The 13,218-nt window shown below is 62.4% G+C and overlaps 1 protein-coding gene across 1 annotated transcript in view; it reads right to left on the bottom strand.

The window, feature by feature from the left end:
- The window catches only part of ADORA1 (adenosine A1 receptor), a gene marked incomplete at its 3' end in the record, with an annotated part of 18,484 nt that extends 7,205 nt beyond the window's left edge, over positions 1-11,279 (bottom strand). Inside the window, exon 1 of the mRNA XM_023747175.1 lies at positions 10,906-11,279. Coding sequence (XP_023602943.1) covers positions 10,906-11,243 — 338 coding nt within the window. The remainder of the gene's footprint in view (positions 1-10,905) is intronic.
- Positions 11,280-13,218: the final 1,939 nt, after the last annotated feature.

The raw sequence follows: 13,218 nt of genomic DNA, 5'->3' as shown, positions 1-13,218 counted from the left end.
GGCGGGGGCAGGAGGGGCCTGGTGCAGTGGGAGGTGGGAGGTGGGAGGTGGGAGGTGGGAGGCACCCGGCCGGCCCAGATGGATGCAGGGGTGGAGCGGATCCCCTGAGGGACGATCAGTCCAATTCTCTGTTTTCCTCCCTGAGCATTCACTGCAAGGACCCGGAGGCTGGGAACCAGGCCCGGTTCCATGTGGGTTCCTAGCACCTGCCAGCGTCCCGGGCACACACGGGCATCCAGTGACACTGGGGAAGGAAAGCAGGCTCCTACCCTACACAAAGCTCCATTAAAACCAGAGAACGCAGAGGAAGAGGGGGCAGGGGAAGAGACAGAGAATGAGCCCAATGAACAGAAAACAGTTACAAACATGAGAGAGATGAACTCAACGACAGCAATCCTCACTTCAGGGTGAGAGAAGCAGGAGGGGGGTAGGGCTTCCTGCTCCTCGCCATCCCTCCTGTCCCCCACCCCCCCACACAGATAGGGGGTCGGGATTTCAATTCCACGCTCCTGCCTCCGCCCCCCATCCAACACATTAAGCCACTTAATTAGGAGGTTCTAGCAGGAGTCCAGCCTCGGCTCCTCCTGCTGCAGGACCAGCCCTCTGCTCTGCCTGCCCTGGTGCAGGGGGAACAGCCTGTTCTCTGGGGGTGTGGCTGCGCCCCTGAATAGTGTGGCAGGGAGCCTGGCGGCAGCCTGGCAGCATCCCAGAGCCTTTGAGGGGAGATCAAGCGGCTCATTCTCAGTTCTCCCACCTCAGCAGAGCCCTGCAGAGCCCTCACAGGGGCCAGGACCTGGATGGGGCTCTCAATGACAGTGGGGGGCGGGGGACAGGGGGGAGGGTGGAGAGGGGGAGGCGGGGAGGGGAAGGGGACAGGAAGCTTATTAAATCAGAGCCTTTTCTCCACCCACCATTCACGAAAGCTTGAAAGCACAGTGCTCAGAGCTGGAAAAAGAACATCAGTCTGCGAGCAACAATGGGCCTTGGGGACTGCACAGGCCGGAGCCTCCGGCAGCCTCGGCGGGTGAGGGGGAGCCACAGTGCCTTCCCTCCCCCACGGAAACCAATCCCCACCACGTGGGCCATCCGGAAGGTCCTGGTCCATGAGGAGCTAGAGCCCAGCACCAGCTCTCAGGTCCCCAAAAGCCAGATACCGCACCTGTCCCTCCCCAACCCTGACCCCTGACCCCTGACTTCCGTGGCTGCCGGCTTCCCCAACAGAGGCCACCCTAGAGGGACAAGGTCTGACTCAGACTCCACTTGCTGTCAGTGAATCCCGCCGCCTCTCAGAGCCTGTTTCCTCGACTGTGACACGGAGTGAGTGACATCTGTCGCCACCTCCCAGGTTGCCATGGTCACCGGGACCCGAGCCCCCCAGCAGTGTCCTTCCCCTCCTTGGTCCACTCACCAGGGTGACTAGTCCAGGTCACAGCTGGTGGCTGAACGGGTCAGAGCCTGCAAGGCCCTGAACTGCCGAGGCCGAGGCCGCGAGGAAGTGAGCACAGAGCCTCCTAGTCCGCGTTCCCACGAGCTTCCCCAGGCCCCTGGCACTCGGGTCTGGCTCACGAGAAGCCCAGCCCAACCTCGTCTGCGAGGAGCCCAGGAGGAGGGGAGGCATCGTCTTGGATCCCGTAGGAAACAGGACCGCGAACCCTCGCCATGGACAGCGTCCCCAGCACACGCCGAGAAAAAGGCGGGACCAGGTGGGAGACGGCGCGGGCAGAGGCTCCGCCTCACAGGCCGCAGGGCACACAGCACCACTCAGAGGGCGTCTGTTGGTGCCATTTCACAGATGGGGAACCGAGGCCCAGGGCGGGTCAGGGAGATCCCGAGCCGCAGCAGGGTGGGCTGGGGTTGGGGTGGAGACTGGCCCGTGCCCTGCCGCGCGCCTCTCTCTCCTGTGGTGCAGAGAGGCCTCCCTGAGCCCATCTCCACCTCTCACCTCCGAGCGCCTGGAGGGTTATTTCTGCTGCCATGATGCTAGCAACACCCGGATTTAGCTTCCCTGCCCTTGTGACCCAGGCAGCCGTGTAGAGGAGCACACACAGGCCCTGGGTCCAGAGAGGAAGCAGTCGGGGCGGACAGGAAACCACGCCAGCCTGCGCCCACCAGCAGCCTCGGGCCTGGCTTCGCCCTCTCCGCTCGGCCGGTGCCGATCTCTCTCGCCACCTGGTCTCAGCGGGGACACTCCCTGGGGACAGTGGCTGAGGGAGTGGTTGTCACACAGCAACCACTTCAGGGTCTGCCAGGCAAGTGTTCAAATCCTGTTTTCCTACTCACTCACTCATTTTCAAGTTCCTTCCTCTCCCTGCTTCTCAATGTCTGCATTTGTGAAATGGCGTGGACACCAGCCGTGCAAAGTAAATACAACTGAAGTTGCTACAAAGAAAGCATCCAAGCTGCCCCGATGTCCAGGGGACAGTCAGCTGCCAGGCACCCCCGCCCCGCCCCACGGTGGGCCTCACAGACCAGCTCAGAGCTGGGGGAGGGGCCCCTGGCACTGTGCCCTGAGCAGCGACAGGCCCGCCCTCACCTGCGCACAGGGCTCTCTGTGGCTCCCGCCGCCACAGTCACTTCCCCCTGGCCGAGCGCCAACACTGTCCGTGTAAAGGAACCCTCAAGCCTCCCTGTGGGTGGGCGTGTCAGCTGCCCACCCCAACCGCACAGGCGGACAGACACGCGCACGGACACCGCTGTCCACCCCTCGTCCTCCTCCCGGCAGCTGCAGGAAAGGGGAAGAAGGGGAGCTTTTACCTCCGAGCCTCTACAATCCCGAGAGGCACATGTTGGTCTTTCCAGTTTGCAGAAGAAACTGAGGCTTAGAAATGTGGCCGAGGTGAGAGCAGAGCTGAGGCTGGGAGGCCAGCGTGGCAGTCTGCCCCCCATCCCTGGTCCTGAGCACCCTAAGGAGTTGGGCCGTGACTGCGGTCCCCTGAGCGAGGAGGAGCTTGTCCAGTGGGCCAGGGGCAGACCAGGCCCTGAGCTCGGGGCTCTGGGTTCCCAGCCCCGAGTTCCCCTCTTTACTGGGCGGATTGCGGGATCTCTTCTCTCCCAGCCTCCCCCAGGTGGGAGGGGCTCCCCTACTCTTGAGTCGCCTCAAAGATGTTTCCCTTGAACATTTTTCTTCATGTCTTGACTGCAAACTGAGTTCAGACTCGGGCCACATTCTGACGGGACAAGGGGGCCTCGAGAATGTCCCCTCCTGGCTGAGGCAACTTCAGCAGTGGGCGGAGGCGCACCCCTAGGCAGACCCTCGAGGCCCTGGAGCAGCCCCCTCAGCGAGAGCTTAGAGCCCAGCACCAGCTGCTCCTGGATCAGCCCCAGGTGCCTCCCCACCTCATGGGTCAGGGAGTTCTTGTGGGTGCGGAGCCTCCGTCCCGCTGGCTGCTCACTGCCCACTGATCACCAAGCCTCATCATCCCCCAGCTCCAGTGGGTGGGAGACAGAGAGGAAGCAGGTCAGCTCCAGGCGTGGGGCACGCCCACTCCTAACTGCACACTCCCACACTCGGGCCTGCAGCTCAATGCCAAGCAATCAGGCCAGGCCTTGGGCAGCTCTGAACTGCAGGCCAGAGACCAGACGGGGGAGGATGAGGGGGGAGATGGGTCAGGGTGCCTAACCCCCCTCCCCCACGCACCCAGAGCCAGCTCAGCCCTGAACAATGAAGCTATTCTTCCTTCCCATTCCGAGAGCGCTGCCTTACAGACAAATATTTGCAGTAGGGATTGGAATTAAGCCCATTTTATAGATGTGGAAACTGAGACCCAAACAGGTAAGTGATTTACCCACGTTCACTCAGCATTAAGTGTTTAAATCAAGGCTCAAATCCAGGTCTTTTCATTCATCTGTTCAACTACTCATTTGACGATTCTGGTCACACTTAGCAGGCATGTGGCTGTTAGCCTCAGCTTTCTCAGAAACTGTGGGAAATAGTGATATGTTATATGGTTAATATAAAATGCTCTTGGTACCTCTTATAAGATTGTGCAAGAATTTCAATAAGAGAATCCATATAAAGTATTCAGCACAAGGCCCAGCAAACACTAGGTGCTCAAAGTCACTTGCCACTACCACCATTCACTCAGTGACTTGCTGGGCCAGTTATCAGATACCAAGAATGGGCAGAACCCATGCCGGGCACTGTGGGCACAGAGAGATTGGCTGGGACCACACCCTCAAGTTGCTCACCAGCCAGTGTGGAGATTTGACAAGGGCTGTGTACAGGGGAGCATATGGACCTGTGGGAACAGGAAGGCAAACTAGGAAGGTGTCGTCTGAGCTGACTTTTAAAGGATGAGTAAGAACTGGACAGACAAGAGAAGGGAACAGCTTTCTGGGTGTTTATGTGAGTGGTCTTATCCTTCTCTCAACTCCAAGGCCCGGGCAGGTCCAGAAGAGATGGCCAGGGGGCAGGGGGCAGGGAAGTGTTTTGAACACAGGTTGTGGGTGCTGCGGGCCTGGTGTGGGCCAGGCCTGCTCAGGCTTCCTGCAGGGGCAGCTGGTGAATGATCAGCCTGTGGGCCTGTGCCCTGGAGGACAGGGCTGGTGTCACCAGAAGACACTTGCTGACTTGAACATGTAAATCATGTTCCTGCCTCAGGGAGATTAACGGTGGGGGTGGGGCGCATGCAGGAAGGAGGGTAGCTTGGCTGGGACTCACATCTGGGACTGGGAGAAGGAGGGGGTTGGGTGGGACAGCATTTTTTGATTTCTAAAAATAAAAGTAAAAAGATATAACCCCTCCACACACACAGGTGTGAATGTGTGAATACACCTCCCCCTCTCCCACTAATTGCCTAAAGCCACTGTGACCTCCAGCAGTGATTAAGGGGGGGTGGTGTCATGCCTTCGGGCCCCTGGCTCCTGGCTCCTGGCTCGTGGCTCCTGGCTCAGTCCACTCGGTCAGCCCCAGGCCTGGGCCTGCCAGCAGCTCTGAATGGTGTCTGTGTTCCTCTCAGCCACTGTCATCACAGGGGGCCCTGGGAGACCGTGACGGGGGCACGGAGGCGGGTGCGGTGTTCACTCTGCAGGGCACAGGCCCCGTGCGTGTGCCCGCTGAGCACAGGAGCCCCCACACTCCGGATGTTTTCTTCCCGGGGCCACGTGTGGAGCAGGTACACCCAGGGGCCTTGCTTCTGTTCCCTGAGATGCCAGGGCCTGGAGCTGCCCAGCATGAGGCCTCGGGAGACAAGGAGGGTTGTGGGGGGCTAATCACAAATCTCCCCCAGAATCAGGAGCGCGCTGGGCGTCGGGAGGCCAGGATGCGGCCCTAACTTGCCAGGTGAGCTCTCTGTGCCCCAGCCCCACACCCTCTGCTCTCTTGGGAATGTTTTAATGAAATAACCTTCATTCTCCGGGACCGGCCTTTGCCCTGTGGGTGGGTATGAAATGCCCAGGTAGCGTCTTCCAGGGCGACCCAACCTCCCCGGGAAGATTTCCCCTCCCTTCGAGCATTCTCCCATCCTCCCCAACAGGCACGGGTTCACCACCCGCTAAGGCGTGTGAACAGGAACACGGTGAGCAAGACGGGAGGACGGGAGAGAACCACCCTGCCCTCGCTTGCCGGCAGCTCCTCCTGACACGGAGCTGAGCCCAGTGGGTGCTGAGGCCACATGGCATCACGCGGTTCCGGGGGATCTGACAGAGTCACAGCCCCACTTGCTGGGCGCCGGGACCTGCAGGCCCTTCACGTCTCTCCTGAAAGCCTCCTGACGACGGTGAAGACATGGACACTGAGTCTCGTCCCAGATGGAGCCTGGCCGGAGGGAGGAACCCCTGGCTCAGCCCCTGGAGCAGCTGGGGTGCCGGGAAGCCGGCTGGACCTTCGAGAGACCCCTTCCTTGAGCCAGGCAAGCAGGGCCCGTCTGCCGGGCCACAGGAAGGGACAGAAGCAGGGGTGAGCGAGAGGGGACCCCCTGGGACCTGCCAAAGCTCCTCTGGAGTCTCGAGTCTCCAGGATGCGGATCTCCCCAGCTCCTTCCTCACCCTCCGTGTTCCCGGAGCGGCAGCACCATCCCCCCGGCGATTCCCTCTCCCACTTGGCGCGTCCGCTCCAGTGCCAGGCGGTTCTACCGCTCGCACGCTGTGATGTTCCTGTCCTCTCCACCCTCCCTAGCCCCACTGCCCGCGTCGTCCCTGCCCGCCACCCGGCAGCAGGGGCCTTCTGTGTTAATGTGCTGAGCGCACCACCCTGCACCCACCGAACAGCTGTCTTTGGCTGGGACACACTATGCTTTTCACATATCACCGGATCTCACTCGCTAATATTTTATTCAGGACTTTTGACCTCTCAGATATGTAATTGGTTTTATGTCATTTCCTGCTTAAAGCACTTTAAATGCACTTAGAAGACAATGTGACCTCTTGACCCTGAGCCTCAGGCACCAGCCACACCTCAGTGCTCAGCCCTGTGAGCCTCTCGGGACACTGTCCACGGGAATCTGGAGAAGCCACGGAGAATGCAGGGTGGCTCCCTCCCTCGAATTCGTCTCGGCTGTCACGGCAGCTCTGTGCCCACGGGTCTCCAGGTTCCACAAAGGCAGTGCCCTCACACCTGTCACAGAATCTGTCACCTCTGAATCGGTGACGGAACGAGCTCTCCTCAGGGCCGGCCGGGCCGCGGGAGTCTCCAGGGCCCTCAGGGGCCGTGCCCGCTGCCCCAATCACACAGGCCTCCTGACTTGTCACTGCCCCACTCGCGAGAGAATCATTACTCCCCATCACGCCTCCCACCTCCTCCCTCTCCACCACGACCTCGCTTCCCGCCTCACCTCCCAGCTCCAGCACCTACACTCTGCCTCCTGCCCTGGAAGCAGGTGCCCCGACCGGGAATCGAACCGTGACCTCCTGGTTCATAGGTCACTACTCACCCACTGAGCCATACGGCCGGGCCAGCTTTTTAATCACAAATCAACATCCTCCCATCGCTCTCCCCCTGACCCACCACTGATTTGCTCTGAACTGGCGGAGGCTGCACATCTCAGCTCTGTTCCTTGCAAAGGGTCATTGCTGAGAGCTTCCTGCCAAGCCTTTCGGGGGGTCAGAGGCTGGGAGCAAGTCCCACTGGGGGGGAGGGGTTGACCTTGAACACCTGGAGGAGTGACCTTGACCACCCCAGAGCCCTGGGCCTCTGCTTCCTCCTCGCTGGTGAGAGCCTGGACATCAGGGCTCCTCCTGTGTCTCCCACTCCAGGCCTCTGACTAATCTGTCCTCACACAGAGCTGAGAGCAGGTGCCAAGACGACAGAGCAATTGTTCTGGGACCTGAGACCACAGACCACAGCCTGTGGGGCCCCAGCCCAGGAGCACTTTACTGTCAGGAAAAGCCCAGCTGGTCCGGGGAGGAGGCCACATTGATGGCTAAAAGCGAACACACCCTAATCTACCAGATTCCTTTCCCCGCCAGAGCCCGGTCCAGCAGGCTGGCTTCCCTGTCAGCAGCCCAGCCGGGCAGGCTTCCAGCTGTGGACAGAGGCAAGGCTACCAGGGCTCCCCTGCCCACTGGAGGGAAGGTGAGGAGGGAGGGAGCACATGGGCTGAGCGGGGGGCAGGGGACACTGACAAAGCCCAGAGGAGAGCCATCACCCTGCTGACAGCCTTGAGGAAACCCCTCCATGAACCCTGCAGCTTCTTGGGCTGATTCCAGAAGCCCAGGGGCTCGCTGGTTACAGACATCGGGTGGACAAGGCGGAGCTAGATCCTGTCTCCCCCTGATAGGACGTTTGGGCAAATTTCTGAACCTCCCTGAGCCTCAGACCTCAATTTATCTTAAAAAAAAAAGAGTCTTTAAAATAGGAATTTACAATAACATCTACTACTGAGAGGCTATGAGCATTAAGTGAGATAAAGCAGATAAAAACACAGAATTGTGCTAGTTCTTAGCACTCAGAGCTAAAAACACAACTCGACTGTCCCAGGATCTCAAAACAGCACTGTCAGGAGCGACAAGGCAGAGCCACCGAGAGCTGGAAGGAACCTTGACATCCCGCATCCAGCCCCTTGTCTAACAGAGGAGGGGAAGGGCTCAGAGAGGTTGAACAGCTTATCCAGGGCTGCACAGCTAGTCAGCAACAGAGCAAGGTTCAAACTCAGATCGTTCTGACTCCCAAACCCCCACCACCTCTCACCCCACCCCACCCGTCTTGGGTCAGGGAGCCCTGCTGGCACTCCTCCCGCAGCCAGGCCCCTGGGGCGGGTGCCACCAAGAAACCCTGGGGCGAATGCCCAGAGCGGAGCGAGGGGAACAAGGCAGCAGTCACCCAGCTTGTGAAGATGTTATGCAAATGACATGCAGAGTACATGTAAATGACCACCGGTTATTGAGGAATCAGCCCTTCGAGGTTTGTTTTTGTTGTGTTTCGGGGGTAACTGGGTCACAGTACTTGATCTGAACCTTCTTTCTCTCTGGTGTCTCTGCCAGGTGGAAGGAAGTAACATTTCTGGTTGACTGACCAAACCATGCCTGGCTTGGTGAGGGGCCCAGCGGACACGTCACCCAGATGCCCGTGAAAGCCTCGCCAGGCTTGGCCAGCATTCCCCCTTGGTGCCCAGGGCCCGTCCACCTCTGACTGGCTCACCAGGGCAGGGAGCGAGGTGGGCCCCTGGCTGAGAGGTGACTCAGGCAGACCAGCAGGGAGCAGGGACAGGCAAGTCCCTGGAGCGGCCCCTCCCCGCGGCCCGGCCTCCAGGACCCCAGCTTGGGACCGGCCCCCACAGGAGAAAGGTTCCTCGCTGAGCAATGGGCAGCCGGTCAGGGCTGCAGAGGAGAAGCACAGAGGTCCAGCCCCAGCAAAAGGGTGACCCAGAGGGTCCACCCCCAGAAGGCCTGCTGGAGGCTCCACCTCGAGCTCTGCACTCTCGTGGGTGGCAGGGGACACCTGAGGCCTGTCCTGGGCCAGGCCCCGAGCTCCGCTTTCTGGAGAAACAGCAGAAACAGACAGGAAGCCGGGCTGCCTCAGCCGCTGCCCCTGAGACGCTGACGACCCACCAAGGGAGCAAAGGCCAGAACAGAGGTGACTTCACAGGACCCTGACGCCCCCTTAAAAGGGGGGGTGCTACTGTGTGAAAGGACGAGTGGGTGGGGCAGAGCTTCCCTGCTCAGCCCCTTTGAGCCACAGGTTAACGGTGACGCAACGACAAACACAGACCTACCCCTACCCCGTGCGGCTGGCGCACCACAGGCCAGGCCCAGGCTAAGAGCTTCCTGCCCTCAGGCATCCCGGGGAGAGAGTCAAACACTCATGGCCCCTTTTATAGATGAGGAAACTGCAGCTTCGAGACGTCAGTGAGTGCCTCCCGGTCACAGCTCGAGGCTCCCAGGAGGGCTGCCCGCAGGTCCAGATGCTTAGCCTCCTGCGCAGGGAGCAGCCTCAGCCCTAGAACACAGCCCCTCAGGGCCCCGCTCCTCACTCCTCCAGGCCAGAGACAGAGGCTGCCCCCAGAGGGAGGGAGGGGCAGGCCTGCAGCCACCGCCACTCAGGCAAGTGGGGCACATTCCGCTGTCACATGGGGACCAGGCCTTTGATCACCCTCACACCCTCTCCAGACAGAGTCTGAGCCGCTTCCCACCTCTGTCCGTCTGCATTTCCTGATGGAGGACACTGTGCTCGGCTCGCGGTCCCGCCACCCTGATGGGCAGGACCAGCCTCCCCTGCACAGCCCCTGCCCCGGGACCACGGCAGCACCAAGGCCCTCCAGTGCCCACCGGCTGGGGCTCTGGTACGTCCCTGCCTCCCCCCGACCCCCAGCAGCGGTCTCGGCCCCACCTCCCCGAGATGCCTGGGGGCTGGGGAGGCAGGCAGAGCTGCTGGGTGTGGGGGAACCGGGAAGTCAGGGGCCGGGGAACCCAGGCTCCCTCCCAGCGGCAGCAGGACCCTCGGGGTGTCGGTGTTCCCTTCACCAGCCCCACTGGCACTTCCCATAGGATCATGGTGAGAACGGGGAAAATGCTGCAGGAAAAAAAGCTTCCAAAGTTCCACGAATTGAACGCAAGCGGGAGGTACGTGGGCGGGAGGCCTGCCTGGGCAGACTGCCAAGTGAAGCCAGAGGCCCTCGTCCCAGATATGGAGGCAGGTGCCAGCGACGGCCAGAGCTCCTCACTGCTGACCTGCCGGACTGAGGGGGCCGCAGGGCGTCCCCGCAGGGCAGCCTGGCAGGGCGCCCAGGCACTGCCTGTGACGAGACTGTGGCCTGGGCGTCCTGGGCACGGGCCCCAGGTGGACTCGACACCCACGTGAGGACGGCCACCGCCAGGCCACCCACCAGGGTGCTGCTGGACACAACGCGTGGGTCCCCCTGCTGTGACCCACAAAGACCTGCAGGGGTTTGTGACGGAACAAGGACGTCAAGAGAAGGGGCCCTGTTTCTCCCTCCTCCTGCCTGCAGCCGAGATCCCGGCAGTGGGAGTGGGGCAGAGGGACTCTGACTGCTCAGCTCCCAGGGCAGCCCGGAGGGTGGAGCCGGCGGGCACAGAGATGAGTGTCTCTGGGAAGGCTGCCCTGTCTGGCTCCTGGCGGGCACCCTCCGCACAAGACGACCCCACCCCAGCAACCTGCTCCCCTTATGCTCCCCTGGGACTGGTGGGCTCAGCTCGTCCACCTAGCGCTCACCTTGACTGTCCTCCTAACCCCCACCCCAGGCTGGACAGCTGGCCATGCCCTGAGAACAGCAGCAGCTTGGCTCAGGGCTCCTGGGCACTGCAGGGTCCCATCCTGCAGCCACCAGCATCCTCCTGCTTCCACCACAGCTCAGCCCACACCCAGAGCAGGGCAGGAGGCCGCCTGGGGACTGGACACCTGGCCCAGAGGACTGGCTTACAGGGGTCTGTGTCCACCTTCTGTCCTCTCCAGAGGGCCCTCACACCACCCAGCATGGGCGTGGCCAGTACCCTCCACGGCTGGGGACTCACCGGAGCGGGATCTTGACGCGCAGGTAGCGGTCCACGGCGATGGCCAGCAGGGCCAGGATGGAGCTCTGGGTGAGGACGAGCACGGGGCAGGCGACCATGAGGCAGGTGTGGAAGTAGGTCTGTGGCCCGATGTTGATGAGGATGGCCAGCGGGATGACCAGGGCGCCCACGGCCACGTCAGCCACGGCCAGCGAGGCGATGAAGCAGAAGGTGGCGTCCCGCAGCGCCTGGTTCACACGCACGGCCCAGATCACCAGCACATTCCCCGGCACAGACACCAGGGCGATGAGCACCTCGATGCTGATGTAGGCGGCCTGGAAGGCCGAGACGGGCGGCATGGCGGGCAGAGGCCGGGCACATCGGCGAGGGGCACCTGTGGTCAGGAAGCCGGGGTGGGGAGGCTGTGGGGGGCAGGGGACACAGGGGACGGGGCTCCCTCCCCTTGGAGCTGTGCCCACTTGGCACAATGGTGCCCCCGGGGCTAGTGAGACCCCCGGCCCTCTCTCTGCCTGGTCTCTGTCCCTCCACTTATCAACCCAGAGGTTTCATTCAGCAACTTGGGAGAGCAGCGCTCACTCCTCCCGCCCCGCTGCACACGCCCCACCAGGTCCCCACGCCTGCCTCTGCCCACCGATGCCCCAGATCAGGGTGCCAGGAGCTCACCAGCCTGTCTGCTGGCCGCCAGGGGGGCCCAGAGGTGGTGCCCAAAGTTGGGGGCACCTGCTGCCGCCCAGAGCTGGGGACTCGGGGCGCGCGGGGCTGGGCTGGGCTGGGCTCCGGGCACCACGCCGGCAGCTCATGTCCTCGCTCCGCTGCAGCGCAGCCGGCCCAGCCTCGCCAGCATCACATGGTGCGCAGAGGCTCTGCCCGGCCGCTTTTAAAGAGGCAGCACCCTGCCCTCACCTGGGACGGGGGTCTGGGGTCTGAGTCTGACACCGGCGGGGCGGGGATCCCTTTCCCTGTGTGCGCCCTCCCGCCAGCCCGCCACCGCCACCGGAGACATGGGCACCAGCTCCCAGCGGCGCCCTGGCCCCGCTCCAGCTCTGCAGGACCGCGCTGCCCACCCGCCCTGGAAGGGGGCTCCCTAGCCGCCGGCTTCGCCCGCCCGCACCCTCCGGAGCCCGATGCGGAGGAACCACAGACCTGCCCAAGGTCACCGGAGCCGGCAGCGCTCAGCCACCTGAGCGGTCCAAGCCTCCCAGCCAGGCGCTCAGCCACCGCCAGCGCGGGGCACCCGGGAACCCCGGCCAGCCCGCCAGGTCCACATCCACGTCCAGTCCAGGTCCAGTCCAGGTCCAGGTCCAGTCCAGGTCCAGTCCAGGTCCAGGTCGGTGTGGACTTGGCTCAGGCGCCGGGCACGGGGCTGAGTGACAACAGGGCTCCACACACTGGAGGGGCGGGGGCGGCGGCACCTCGGGGCCCCTCCCTCCTCGCCCTCCACCTCCTCCCTCACCCCCTCCGCTCAACAAAGGAAGTGATTCTGGGTGAGAAATGCTGGGAAAATGTGAGCTTTCCCTGGGCCCCTCCCCGTGTGAATTCAGCCTCCAGGCGCCCGCTCCCCTTCTGGATGCAGGATGCCGGGAGGCGCCCCTACATCGGCTGCGCAGCGCCCCCACATCCAGCCTCACCGACTGCCCCTCCCCGCTCCTCAGTCCTGAAACTGCTCCCCCGAGCCAGCCGGCAACTCGCATCCTCCGTGCCTCACTTTGCAGACTCTCTCCTGAGTCATTTCATTACATTCTTTCTCCGTCTCTCAGCAAATTCCCTTTACGGACGGGGGTGCCGGGGCTCAGGAAGCCGCCTCGCTCCGAGGTCACCTCCATCCCCCCACCCCTCTCCTGCCCCCTCTGTCCCCTCTCCCTCTCGGCACAGCCCAATTGGCTGGTGTTGCAGGAGCCCAGCCAGGGAGCGAGGTGCACAGGAAATCCTAACAGAGACCCTGGATGGTGCGCCCCACCTTTCCCCACCTGGGTCCCCTCTGGCCGCCTCCTGCTGCAGGTTCAGGTTAGGTGGCCCCGGTATCCACTGAGGACTCCCGACACCGCCCCCCCCCCCGCCCATTCCGGCCCAAGGCTGACTCTCATGCCAAAAAGGAAACCCAACCTGAAACCTCCGGTGGGATGGGGGGGGGGGGTATACCTTGTTGGCTCAACCTCCTAGAGATCGCGATATTCCACCGAGTTCCTCTTGTCAACACTGAAAGGGTGACTCTTCTCCTGGCTCGGTTCTGGGTCTGCAGCCACCTCCAGAGTACCCGGAGCGGAGGCGTGCCTACTCCCCTGGCCTCCATCCGACAGTCAACGCGATGTTTAC

This window comes from Myotis lucifugus, unplaced genomic scaffold (genome assembly GCF_000147115.1).
Source record: "Myotis lucifugus unplaced genomic scaffold, Myoluc2.0 scaffold_808, whole genome shotgun sequence".
NCBI classification, from domain to species: domain Eukaryota; kingdom Metazoa; phylum Chordata; class Mammalia; order Chiroptera; family Vespertilionidae; genus Myotis; species Myotis lucifugus.
Note: the sequence above shows the minus strand (reverse complement) of the source record. Positions and strands in the feature narration are given on the sequence as shown.